Source organism: Esox lucius, chromosome 5 (genome assembly GCF_011004845.1).
Source record: "Esox lucius isolate fEsoLuc1 chromosome 5, fEsoLuc1.pri, whole genome shotgun sequence".
In the NCBI taxonomy this organism is placed as follows: domain Eukaryota; kingdom Metazoa; phylum Chordata; class Actinopteri; order Esociformes; family Esocidae; genus Esox; species Esox lucius.
The window spans coordinates 36657646-36672128 of record NC_047573.1 but is presented as its reverse complement, the minus strand read 5'-3'; the positions used below and the strand labels follow the sequence as shown (position 1 = coordinate 36672128).

At 39.3% G+C, this 14483-nt stretch overlaps 1 protein-coding gene across 1 annotated transcript in view; it reads left to right on the top strand.

The window, feature by feature from the left end:
• The first annotated feature begins 1086 nt into the window (after positions 1-1086).
• Positions 1087-14483, top strand: part of gfra1b (gdnf family receptor alpha 1b) — a 196844-nt gene continuing 183447 nt past the window's right edge. The window contains exons 1-4 of the mRNA XM_020044777.2: positions 1087-1149; positions 1583-1675; positions 2760-3053; positions 7751-7834. Coding sequence (XP_019900336.2) covers positions 1630-1675; positions 2760-3053; positions 7751-7834 — 424 coding nt within the window. The 5' untranslated portion in view covers positions 1087-1149; positions 1583-1629. The remainder of the gene's footprint in view (positions 1150-1582; positions 1676-2759; positions 3054-7750; positions 7835-14483) is intronic.

Genomic DNA, 14483 nt, shown 5'->3' with positions numbered 1-14483 from the left:
GGATTTCAAGGGACGAGTTATGGCCTTACCAAAGTCGCTACAATATGTAATAAATGCATTTTAACGTTACAGTTAGGTTAACGTTAGGTATCACAGCACTGGGATTAAGGTTACAGGTTAAAGTTAGATATCACAGCACTGGGGTTAAGGTTTGGGGTAAACAAAGGGTTAAGGTTAGGGTTAGAAAGAAAATCACTTGTAACATATTGACGTTATAATACCACCACTCGCCTCCTTTATCAGAAAGTCCCTATTTGGAGTAACGGGTAAGGACCTGGGTTTGAAATACACCCTCTCATATTTTAATCTACGCAGTCCCCTGAGTCCAGATTGATACAGCAGGTGCTCAGCGGAACTTGGGGAGAGAACTACTGGCAAGCAACAGTGACAGAGGCAGAGACCAGCATAGAGAGACATGGGGGAGATCCCACTAGCCTACAATTAAGCCCCATTCAGCTTTTTGTTCTGACTGTTCTGAGAAATCTGATGGATGTGTTTTTGGTTATGTTTTTTTTTTCTTACTGGTCTATTAGTGTGGACTATATACAGATTTTTTTATGAGTCATAAAGAATCTGCTTAAGTTATTTCAGAACATTTTGCTTCCTTTAACCTTTGCCCCCTGTGTGTATCAATATAATTTGTATATGAGATAAACCAACATAACATGTTTCTAAATTGGAAGGTGGTTCTATCAGTATATGGTAGTGATGCATGGGATGAATCATAACCTGCGGACCCTGCGGTTATATTCGCAGGGCAAGTGGCTTTTGGGCCATACCATATTGTTGCGATAAAGGGTGAATCTTGAATGACAATTGTCATTCAAGATTGCTGGTGAATCTTGAATGACAATGCTAGGCATAAAGTTTTTATTTCTAATGATATGTTACTTCTGAGTGAACTAGGCAAAACTATGCCTCTCGAAGTAGGCTACATTTTGGCTGCCAGCAAGTTTCTCACTTTCACTCAGTGTGAAGAACTTGATCTACAAACAACGCAACTTCCTCCCCAATAAATTCCCAAAACAAACAAACTTGGTTCTCTCTGTATCAATGAGTTATTCCAGGGCATGCTAGCCTCAAAAAGTAATTTGTAATTTTTTGATTTCTGTTGTTCTTTTAGCCAAGGTGGGCTGAATGGTAACAAATGTAAGTAGCTTTTTCTGAGTAAATACTTGTTGTTTATGCTATGAGCTAAGCCTTGACATGCCTGGTATTGTAATTTATTTCAGACAATGTTTACAAAGCGATTAAGATAATTTGACAAATGCAACACACTGATGCACATTTCTTGACATAGTCTGTTCTTCGTGGTGGGAGTGAGATCTGCTCCTCTGTAATGTAGAACTATGGGTTAATACAAGTGTTAACTCTATGTTATGTCAGCATTTTCTATGTTTGCCGGTGTAGGGTTAGGTGTGGACTTCAGAATGTAACTTTGTCCATACAATCGGTGTGGGTTGCGGATTGGTTATTAGGAATTGCAGGTGGATTTGCATGAAAAAACTGCTGACCTGCACCTCACTAGTGTAAAGTATTTATTACTATATGACTAATGACATGTTGCACCTTTACTTTGCAGAAGATCCATGATGAAGGACAGATGAGAAAAGCAGGGCAGTGGAGCACATGGAACAGTGCTGGCCAGAAGCAGCTAGTAAAGAAGATGATTCAGGTGACCCAGACAGAAAAAACAGTAGCTAATGTAGGGGTGCAGTGATGTGTGCTGATGTACCAGAGCTAAATGACTGTCCTAGTCTGTCCTTGGGTGTGAGACAGCGTTTTTTTAGGCATGCTATAATTATGTGATGTATAAGATCATACGAATGTGAGCTCTCCAATGTGCACTGAAAGACAGGTGATAATTTGCACTCATAAATGCTAGACGTTCCTGTGATCGCTGCCTGGAGTTGAAGAAGGGAGGACTCGGAGACAGAGTGGAAAGAAAAGCAATTCGGGAGCAGCAGTCAATGTCACGCGAGCGCTCTCTCCAATTTGCTCTAACTCTTTTCACTAATCCGCGTGTATTGTGCGCGTACTCTATCCACTCATCGGCGTGTCCCCTTTATCACTCATCGTTGCACATTTGGGAGTGTCACAGACGGACTAAACAAGGCTTCTCCATCCTCCAAATCCCCTTGGATGTTCAGAATGTGTGATACATTTCACCCAAAAGACGCTCAAAGGGGAGCACTTTGGATTTACCTGAGACATGGTTATTGATTCCTACTTTAATTGTTGAAAAAGGAACCCTCAACATTGTAGGTTTGATCCACCTGAAAGCGCAATGATTCTGGTAACTTTTTGCATTATGCTTTCTGTCCTGGGTAAGTAATACGCATGGGTTCGTATGGTGTATTATCTATCTGCAAATGCGTTATGGGTTTCTACTGAAATTAATTTCATGTAGGTTACATTACACGCAAAGCTTCATTTATGTAGGAAGCAGAAGTCTATGCATATTATGTGCGGTATACTTGCGTCCGCAAAGCCAAACCCACTTTCACATTTCCACACTAGTCTTCGATGTTGGCTATACATTCTCTATATAATATAATATGGTTATAATACGTTCCATCTAATGTTTAAAAAAATATATATTTGGACTAGACATTGCCTACAAAGTCTAAACGACCACATTGATAAAAGTAACATTTTAAGTAATTATTCGTGTCAAATGGGCTTGTATATTTGTTTATATGTAGCTACTTTTTACGACACTGGGTGATGAATACATTTTGTGTTCTTATTATTCCCAGATTCAGTATGCTCTTCAAAGGGTATTACGCTAGACTGCGTAAAGGCAAGCGAGCAGTGTTTGAAAGAGTATTCCTGCAGCACCAAGTACCGGACCATGAGACAATGTGTTGCGGGTAACCCGGGGAGGGAAAGTAACTTCAGCGCGGTCACAGGCAGTGAAGCGCAGGGCGAGTGCCGGAACGCAGTAGAAGCCATGAAGCAAAGTCCACTGTACAACTGCAGGTGTAGAAGGGGAATGAAAAAGGAGAAGAATTGTCTGCGCATCTTCTGGGGAATATTCCAGAGTTTACAGGGTATGAGTAATGATGCATTTTGGAGATAGCTCACATAAATGTACCTTGTCTGCATGATTATTTTTTTTAACATGAGTAATTAAATTTACATTGTGTTTGTGGTTAATCAAACATTAGTTTAAATTGGACATTGAGCTCAAATTCGTAATGATTATTATGGCAATAAAAAGCAAAAGATTTGGCTCTTTATAATATTTTCAGACATGATTTCCTCAAAGCTAATATGTTATTTCATTCCATTCCATTACATATTAGACATGACTACACTGTAAAAATAGAAAACACAAAGTTCCAAAAGTGTGCTTAGGTTGTCCCTGTAAGTATTATTGTGGTTCTAGGGAGAAAACGGGTTCTCTGTACCTGTATGGGGTTAGCCAAAGCACCCTGGTATCATCTGAGAATATCTGACTACATTAATCTGTAGTTTCAATTGTCTCCTCTCAGGCTCCTGGGTTATTCAAATAATAAGGATAAAGGTGAGGAAAGCAAATAAAATAATAACAAACAAACAGGTTTGAGCTGCAGTGAACTTAAAAAGTAGGCCTATGTGGAAAGTGGGATGTTACTCTTGGGTTGAGGTATTCATCCATAATGAACCATTTATACATTTCAAAATGTTTTGTACATGGTCCCCTATTTTGGGGTGCAAAAAGTATTGGGACAATAGATTTCACCGCAATTTGGTACTAGGCATCTGTATTTGTTTGCATCGTTATTGCATGCACAAGAGAGCTGTCAGAGTTTATTCTTGATTCAAGTTGATAACAAAGACAAGATAGATAAGGTGTGCCAAAACCAACTGTTTGCTGCAGGAAGGAGCACTCACGAGATCTAAAATGGCAAACAACCAATAGATTAAATAACACATCAACAATGGATGAACAAATAATGCTCACAATGATAAAGAAAAAGAAGGGAATTTCAAACAGGTCAGCAACACTCCCCAGGAAGTGGATCCATTCACAGAAGACTTCACGTGACAAACTATGGAAAAAAAGCAAGATAGCTTAAAAAAATACCTAGAAAACTGAGTGCTGGAAAAATGCCTAGTGTAGAAACACTGAAATATGATACCACCTCATCTGTGAAATATGGTGACTCAAGGTGTTATCTTTGGTCATGGCTGCCAGTGGAACTGGCTGTCTTGTCATCATTGATGATGTGACCATATCCCCAGGCTGTTGTGCACAGCGCAGATGAGCCTGGTACAGCTTCCATTTGATAGTGACCTAGTGGGAAGGACCTACTGTTTTGGTCATCATTTAATTTTACAGAATACTAAGACTGCGGGGCATGGCTCCAAAAGGATAAAACAGACTAATAATAAAATGGATACTGATGACCAATTTGAATGGCTATATCACCCTGCTTCAAAGCACATTTTTCATACATTAAAATAACGACCAGAAATACAGTGTAGACATTGTTAATGTTGTAAATGACTATTGTCGCTTGAAATGGCTGATTATTAATGGAATCTACATGGGCTTACAGAGGCCCATTATCAGCAACCATCACTCCTGTATTCCAATGGCACGTTGGGTTTGCTAATCCAAGTTTATCATTTTAAAAGGCTGATTCATCATTAGAAAATCTGTCTACAATTATGTTAGCACAGCTGAAGACTGTTGTGCTAATTATAGAAGCAATAAAATTGTCCTTCAGACTTGTTGAGTATATGGAGCATCAACAATTGTGGGTTTGATTACAGACTCAAAATAGCCAGAAACAAATAACTTTCTTTTTAAACTTGTAAGTCTATTCTTTCTCTGAGAAATTAAGGGTATTCCATGAGATAAACTAAAGATCTTGTACAACGCTGTGGACTGCTGCCTTCACAGAACAGGGCAAACTGTCTCTAACCAGAATGAGGAGTGGGATGCCCCAGTGCACAACTGAGCAAAAGGACAAATACATTAGTGTCCAGTTTGAGAAACAGATGCCTCACAGGTCCTCAACTGGCTGCTTCATTAAATAGTTCCTGCAAAACACCAGTCTTAACATCAACAGTGAAGCAGCAAAACTGGGATGCTAGCCTTCTGGACAGGGTTACAAAGAAAAAGCCATATCTCAGACTGGCCAATGAAAAGAAAAGATTAAGATGGGCAAAATAACCCAGACACTGGACAGAGGAAAATTGGGAAAAAGTGTTATGGACAGACAAATCTGAGTTTGAGGCATTCAAATCACAAATAAGAACATTTGTCAGACGTGAGGATCTGGGGTGTTTTGGTGGTGGTAAAGTGGGAGATTCGTACAGGTTTAAAGGGATCTTGAAGAAGGATGGCTGTCACTCTATTTTGGAATGTCATGCCATACCCTGTGGATGGCGCTTTATTGGAGTCAGTTTCCTCCTGCAACAATACAATGACCTCCAAAGTATGCAAGAAGCAGTCAGCGGGCATTCTGTCTATAGTGTGGCCCGCACAGTCACTGGTTCTCAACCCTATTGAGCTGTTGTGGGAGTAGCTTGATGCCCATCAAGCCAATCCAACTTGTTGTGAATATTAGTGTAAGTATGATCATACAATCGAGAAGTATTCATCAATTACATTAGCCTACAGGCTACATTAGGGTGGGGATATAACAACATAATTGCAAATGTAACTAAATGTACCACATACAATGTATACTATGCTTGTGACAACTAAGGAAGTTAGTGTTACTTAAACTAACCATTGGACCACAGTGTACCAACTTCATCCTCTGTTATTCCAAATATATGTTCACAAAACACAAGGGTCTGCAATCGGCTTCTCCATTGATCATTGCCAATAAACATCTCAGACTGGCCAAACACTATGTTAAATTTTCCTTTGGCTATCTTAATATCCTGGCAGTCATCTCTGCCAGCAATCACAGCACGTATCCCTTTGTTTTGCATCATCTTAGCTTGATCAACAGTAATGGACAATAAGACCAGTAAAATTGGCCATTGATGGTGGTAGTCTTTTGCTAACATGGAGCCATGCCTGGTATGTCGGCCATGCCTGGTAGATTAGACTTTTGCCATAACCCGTTGCAAAGCAAGCAAACACATTTTCTCAGACAAATCCCTGTTTGTCCTTTACTGCAGTTACTACATGCAGTATACACATACATAACAAATCTGCATCATTTAGCTAGCTAGCTAAATACCCCCACATACGGGTACACAGAACGTGTCAAGGCCTGCCGTGCCTGTGAATCCAACACCCTCTCTCCCTCACTGCATCACGGACACCTGTTTTCATTGATTATTGCCCATACTTGTTTTACTATTTGGTTCTGTTATTAAATGTTCTCCCTGCGTTTGTGTCCTGCCTCCATGATCCAGTATTACAGAACACCTGTGGACATATGTGGGAGGGTATTCTCACAACCATTTTATTAATGCAAAATATTTTTGTTATATGTTAATGCTTACTTTACAAATTAACTGAATTTCACTTTGCAATAATTTATTCATCAGAAATCAAAAGAAATGTATTTCCATATTGCAGGAAAAATAAAGAACCTTTTGGAAATGATATGGCACAACTAGTTATCTAAACAGAAGCACAAATAGCCTTTTAAATGAAATGCATAAAAACAATAGGTTAGGCAATATTATTTAAAGTGTACACATAGCCTAAAGAAAAGAAAAACATTTGCGGCACCCTCTATACTGACAGGACAATGAAGAGCTAAGCATTTTCAAACAACATAAAATATTTGGTTTTATAGTACTGCCTATACCATTTCAGAAACTGAGACACGGTAGACAAAATGTTCTGTTTTCTGACACAGCATAGAGAAGAGTGCCTAAGTTCACCAATTTTTTCTGCATATTATAGATGAGGTCTGGTAGCGGTGTCTGTGTCTCTACCAGGACCTCTAGCCGACATATTTCATTTAGGGGGAGTTTTGTGCCTCTTTCTCCCACCCACACAGTAATTTTACTGTGTAATTTAAAAAATAGTTTGTTTCTGCTGACTCTTGTTCCCATAAATAAAATTAATTGATTATTAGTCCAAAAATGAGATAACTTAAATTAGCACCAAAATAAGACGGATTATCAAGCTTCTGTTGGTCCTCCCAAACACTGTAAGTCACCTTCATTACACCTACATGTAAGGCTTCGCATGCCTTGAACATTTGAATTGAGTGTTAATTAGAGTTGTACTGGATTTTTAGCAACAGGCTTCTGGCCTGCTTCAATATAATTCCCCAATCCAGTCAAATTTGGCCCGTTCTGCTCCTCACTCCGCTTCAGTCAAATACTCTGGTTACCACACACCCCTATAATTAAAACAAAATCAGTCTAAGTTTATAGTATTTACTATATAGCCATTTTATGTGATGTAACAGTAAGAGGTGTACCAACCATTTTCATGATGCTGCTTTTATCCAAAATGGTTTTCATGTTATTAATTTTTATGTGTTTAAAAAAAATTGGTTTAGCTTTATCAATTAATTTGGTTGAAATGTCGATGTGTCCAAATATGTACCACAAAATAACACTTACATTCAGGGGGTGTACTTCATTTTTTACATGTATATGGAACAATGTGTAGTGTGCTCATAAAATGTACTGATTATACAAAAATCTGTATGTGAAATATGAAGTATATCAATTGATGCATAGAGAGACATCACATGTATGCTATACTAAAGACACTCAATGACAGCATCCTGTTACAAATGAGTTATTAACTGAGTTCTTTGTCCATATTCAGGCAATGATTTACTGGAAGACTCCCCCTATGAGCCAGTCAACAGCCATCTATCAGACATATTCCACTTGGCTCCTATCATATCTGGTAAGGTAATCAGATATTGCCTATAATGCTTTTATAACTGAATTGCGAATGTTCCCCTTACCCCTCCATCTGCATAGTCACTTAAACCACCGACGTGCAGAAATGTCCCAGAGTAGAGGGAATTAAAGTGATAGGGCATGGTCACTTTTATCGTAGCCACTTCTACTGAGTCTGCATGGATTTAGGTTTCAGAGCATAGGGCCATCCCAACAAGCACTGTGATATGATTAGGGTTTTCGCAATTTAAAACAAATTAATGTGAAGGAGGTTGATTGCTAAACTGTTGTTGAGGTTTTATCATTGTATCATTTACAAGTGTGTCCCGAAGGTAGAGGGTTTATTGATCCTTTTTCCAGTCACCTTCTGAGTTTTCTCAGCAGCACATGACAATGTTTTCATAGCATTTTCATAGCTCTCCACACAGCCTACTGTACACAGGGCTCTTTCTCCTGCTAATGGTAGCTGGAAACTTAATAGAACATTTAGAGAATGGGAGAGTCACAGACCACAGGCACTAGTTAAAATACACGTGTAAGTCTTTAACATTTTAGCCATTTATCAGACTAATTGAGAGCATGGTAACAAGGGAAAATAGGTTTAACTATCTTGCTAAAGAACCAATCTTTCCCCTTTCCAACTTGGGAATTCAAACTAGCAACCTGGTCAGATGATATAGTTACTGGTCAGATGATATAATTGTGCCACCTGTATGAAAAAATTATATGAAGGATTTATTAAAGGCATTTACAGTAAAATATTATGAGTAATGTGCCATGGCCAGTTAATCTAGGGAGTAGCAGTGTGCAGGAATGAAACTTTTTTGGTACTGGCCTATGGGATTCAAAGTCAAAATCCTGGTATTGGAAGCTCCATACTCTTACATACTAACAAGACCATCCCTGCTTGCATGTCTGCTGCAAAATACAGTTAGGTCAGTAACGATGTTCATAATTTTGGCTCTGTACGCCAACACAATGGATTTGAAATGAAATAACCGAGATGCAATTGAAGTACAGACTTTCAGCTTTTATTCAAGTGGATGAACAAAAATATTGTATGAATCATTTAGGACTTATTCATAAACAGTCCCCTTATTTGGACAGAGTACCACAATCATAAATAAAATGTTAATTTAATACTTTGTAGAGAATCCTTTGCAGGTAATGATTCCTTGAAGTCTGGAACGCATGGATATCACCAAACGCTGGGTTTCCTTCTTTGTGATGCTTTGCCAGCCTTTTACTGCAGCTGTCTTCAGTTGTTGTTTGTTCAAGGGTCAAGTGAAATATACACTCACCTAATGGTTTATTAGGAACACCTGTTCAATTTCTCATTAATGCAATTATCTAATCAACCAATCACATGGCAGTTGCTTCAATGCATTTAAGGGTGTGGTCCTGGTCAAGACAATCTCCTGAACTCCAAACTGAATGTCAGAATGGGAAAGAAAGCTGATTTAAGCAATTTTGAGCGTGGCATGGTTGTTGGTGCCAGACGGGCCGGTCTGAGTATTTCACAATCTGCTCAGTTACTGGGATTTTCACGCACAACCATTTCTAGGGTTTACAAAGAATGATGTGAAAAGGGAAAAACATCCAGTATGCGGCAGTCCTGTGGGCGAAAATGCTGTGTTGATGCTAGAGGTCAGAGGAGAATGGGCCGACTGATTCAAGCTGATAGAAGAGCAAATTTGACTGAAATAACCACTCGTTACAACCAAGGTATGCAGCAAAGCATTTGTGAAGCCACAACATGCACAACCTTGAGGCGGATGGGCTACAACAGCAGAAGACCCCACCGGGTACTACTCATCTCCACTACAAATAGGAAAAAGAGGCTACAATTAGCACGAGCTCACCAAAATTGGACAGTTGAAGACTGGAAGAATGTTGCCTGGTCTGATGAGTCTCGATTTCTGTTGAGACATTCAGATGGTAGAGTCAGAATGTGGCGTAAACAGAATGAGAACATGGATCCACCATGCCTTGTTACCACTGTGCAGGCTGGTGGTGGTGGTGTAATGGTGTGGGGGATGTTTTCTTGGCACACTTTAGGCCCCTTAGTGCCAATTGGGCATTGTTTAAATGCCACGGCCTACCTGAGCATTGTTTCTGACCATGTCCATCCCTTTATGACCACCATGTACCCATCCTCTGATGGCTACTTCCAGCAGAATAATGCACCATGTCACAAAGCTCGAATAATTTCAAATTGGTTTCTTGAACATGACAATGAGTTCACTGTACTGAAATGGCCCCCACAGTCACCAGATCTCAACCCAATAGAGCATCTTTGGGATGTGGTGGAACGGGAACTTCGTGCCCTGGATGTGCATCCCACAAATCTCCATCAACTGCAAGATGCTATCCTATCAATATGGGCCAACATTTCTAAAGAATGCTTTCAGCACCTTGTTGAATCAATGCCACGTAGAATTAAGTCAGTTCTGAAGGCGAAAGGGGGTCAAACACTGTATCCTTTAGGTGAGTGTATGTTCGATCGAGTTGAGATCTAGTTGTAATTCCAAACTCCGCTGAAGAGCTGTAATGACGCTCCAGATTGGCTTTTTTTCATTATTGCTAACGCATCACCACAAACTAAGTAAACAGGTTTGCTTTGTTTTTGTAGTCGCCATTTGTTGAATGTCACACCACTTAAGTTTAATTAACTATTCAGTGTCTGTTAACACTCGCAACGTGTACATTCCCAGCCTGCCTGACACTGACTGCCCTCTGAGTCACCGCAGTACAGGCAGACGGGCCACTAGGCAGCCGACGAGAAGCATACGTGTCTGTCCTGTCATGTACTCGTATGTAGTTATAATTTTATGGCATAATTATGAACATTGAAAATGTATTCTTTTGACGGGAGTGCCTTTTTGCCGGGTATTAGATTTTTTAAATTATGCCATAAAATTATAACTACATACGAGTACATGACAGGACAGACACGTATGTGTCCCGTCTATCCCGTAATAGACGTTCCTTGCTTGTCCCTCAAAATGTACGTTATTATTATGATTCACTTAATATACATTTATGTTGCTATAAAAAAATCCTAGATTCATTGAATTTCGAGTCCCGTCTGCGGTTTCCTTGGCAGGACCAGTCCAAATGATTTTGCGGGCCTTATGTTCCCCACCCCTGGTTTACAGCAACAGCTTCCAAATACGAATGCCACACCTGGAATCAACTCCAGAATTCCACAATTCCTGCTTAATTGGTGAAGTAATAATGAAGGAATAGCCCAGTCAATTGTCCAATTACACTTGAAAAAGAAGGGGCTACATATTAAAGCTGTAATTCCTAAACCCTTCTTCCAATTTGGATATGAATACCCTCAATTAAAGCTGAAAGACTGCACTTTAAGCCCTGCACTCTAACCCTGCACTCTAACCCTAACCAACTGTGAGTTGAATATATTTTGATAACCAGTCAAAATAACAAAACTTGTGTCAGTGTCCAATTATTTCCGGACCTAACTGTACATTTACACCTTATTACATTATTGTATTTAAAATGATTGTGTACATCTGAGAGCGTCTGTGTTGCCAGGTGCTCAAATACAATTTATATAATTTTTTCAGAATTGCATTGTGTAGGTTGGTCTTCCTTTTCCTCTTGAGTGGAACCACTACGGATTTTGCACAATGTCTCTCATTCACTTTTGCTTGTTTGTTCAATTTCACCAAAAAATCTCATATTGACTTGCATGACATTATGAGTGGGTTTGCATGTCTTTGCAATTACTTTCTGTTTGTTTGCATTCCTTATCATTCTAAGATAACAATTACTATGGAAAATTGCAACTGAACATTTTCTTAGCACTCTCATAATAAACAGATATTATGTAATGTGTAGAGATGCTAAAAGGGTCCTCTAAGTATTCCTAACCATGTTTTAGGACAGCTCATTACTCATGTTGCTAGTAATCTCTTTGCCTTTGTCATTCTCTTTTTGCTGATTATGTCCACTGCTTTTTTAAACACCTGTTGTCAACCATAATTAATTTTTATCTAGCGGTCAAACTTCAGTAAATTAATGACAGATGTGTTGTTTTTCTGGCTATAGGAGGCATGCAAATTATAGTGTGAAGTTTGTGTCAGGCACACCCATACTTGCTAGTTGGCCTTCAAAATGATCTAACCTTTTTGTAGTACATGCTTGAGTGTGTTTTTATACCTGGTGCCAGAGGGGCTATCTATGACGTTTTTGCTGGTTAGAGGGCCCACACCGCAGTAATATTGCAGCTGCATTGTGATAACACACACCTCGTTCCAAGAAAGGAGACAATTGCTTTGGCATGAGTCCCAGGGTTGACAGACCTTGACTTATGCGAACCTTGACTTATGCAGGGGAGCTGTGACCTTTTCTTACTCTATTTATTATCCTAAAAATGTATTTCTGGACACGGTCAATGGATATAGAGAGTACAGTAAGTGTTACATGCTGAAGGAGTTTTTGGGGGGGCTTGTAGAAGAGGATTTGTTGTTGTTGTTGGCTGTTCATACAGAAGATATAGATGGCATAACTCCCCTCTAACTATCTAAGCAATCTTTTCTTTGTCAATGTAAAAATACATGCACAGGAACTTTGGAAACCAACTTAAAATACCATATGAACATCCCTCTGAAAACCTCTTAAAATCTCCTGAAGAAAGTGAGGTGGAGGTGGTGTAAATCACTGACTTTTAGGGGAATGAGAAATGTACACGATAGAACGATATCATATTTGGTAGAAGAGAGCCCTATTGAACTACAATATAATTACCAGTCTGTCTGCATTCTCTTGGAGTGTAGGAAATCGGGATTAAGTGCACCGAGCTCATAGTGTCTAAGGTCTAAGTTTCCTTGGGTAATCATTCACAGCAGGCTCTAGTTCAATGTTTTTGCTTGAAAGAGCCATTTCAATTAAAAACATATGAACAGGTGGCACATGACACTCAGACACCCATACATACACACAAAAACGTGCATATTTGCACACAATTCTATTGCACCTGGCTGTAATATTTTTTTTAAATTAAATACACAAACAATGAGCAATCATACAATCATATTGCTGCTGGTTGCCTTGAATCAATCTCAATCCAAAGTGGATGTGTTATTAGGGGTTCAGCAGTTCATTGAATATTTTTTTATTTTATTTGTTCTGGTTCATCATCGTCATTATTGGAATGCAATGGGTGTGCAAAGTATTTGAGCTTTTAATCACCTGCTTTAACCTACATTAGAGAAGATGGATTAGTACTAGTGATGTGCAGTTCGTGAATGATTTGTTCGTTTTTAACAAATCTTTTTAGTGACTCAGGACTTACAAGTAATTTTTTCTAGTGACTCATTCAATTGTATCGTTCTTTCAAATGTTTGACAATGGGGGACCTAGGCGTATATTGGGCCAGCAAAACACAAACTGATGAAAACAAGCACAGAGCTGCTGCCTTTGCCTAAGTCAAGACTTGTGAACAAACAAGAAAAGACTTGACTCGGTCAGTTTTATTGTTCAATTGAACGGTTGTTTCGTTCATTTGCAACCACGGAATACACTGTTAGTTTTACGTTCGCAAAGAAATATAGATCAAGGCAGTAGCATTATAAAGACATGTTTGTAACAGATGATTGGACACATGGTAGGCCTAAAATATTAATGTAGCATGTTTGATTGTAATGATAAACAGAGATGAAATCGTACACCAAGTCTTGTCCTAAGCAGGGACATCGCTAGGCCTATTTTATGGGGGCTTTAGCCCCAGTCCAGAATTTTACGTAATAAAGATATAAAGTTATGTTTATGATTACATTTGCTAATAATTATTTTGGATGGCGGTACGTGGTTGCCTGTCGTAGCATAGCACATTTCTATTTTATTAATATTATTTATATCAGTTTATTGGGGGGGACAGAATATTTGAATATGGGGGGGGGGGTCCCCACCAATGTATATTATAATTACGGCCTTGCGACAAGCCATCTAAATGTCGAAAATATCAAGAAGAATTCATACAGTTTGGATTCACCTGCTTTCCCATTAACGATGTGCATCATCCCCAATGCGTTCTTTGCTCAGAGGTTCTTGCACATGAAAGTTTAACGCCAGTGAAACTGAAAATACATTTGCACACCAAACATCCCTTTCATGTCGATAAATCAACATGTATTTCCGCGGAAGTCAGGTGGCTCTCGTGGGGAAAAGTTCTCAACAGCCTGTTTGAGCAGTGTGATGAGGTGCGCATTTTCCTGATCGAGTCAGGGTTCCAACTCATGGACCACCTGACAGACCCCAAATGGTTGGTAAATCTTAATGTACTCAACTCAACCCTACAAGGCACAAAACGACAACCGTTCGCGGCATCTGGGGATCACCTGTTGTCAGACCAGGAGGATGTGCTGATGGAGCTGTCCGGTAATCGAACCTTAAAGGGAATGTTTGCCTCAGCCACACTTGCTGAATTCTGGATTTCAGTTGCAGAGGAATCCCCAGAACTATCCAAAGCAGTACTTATGTGAGGCAACATTTTCCACACTGACATAAATATTAAAAATAACTCCAGATTACATCTCAATGTGGAAGAAGATCTCCAAGTTGCCATTTCAAAGATCAAACCCAGGATGTAGCTATTGTGCTCCTAAAGCAGGCCACCCATCTCATTA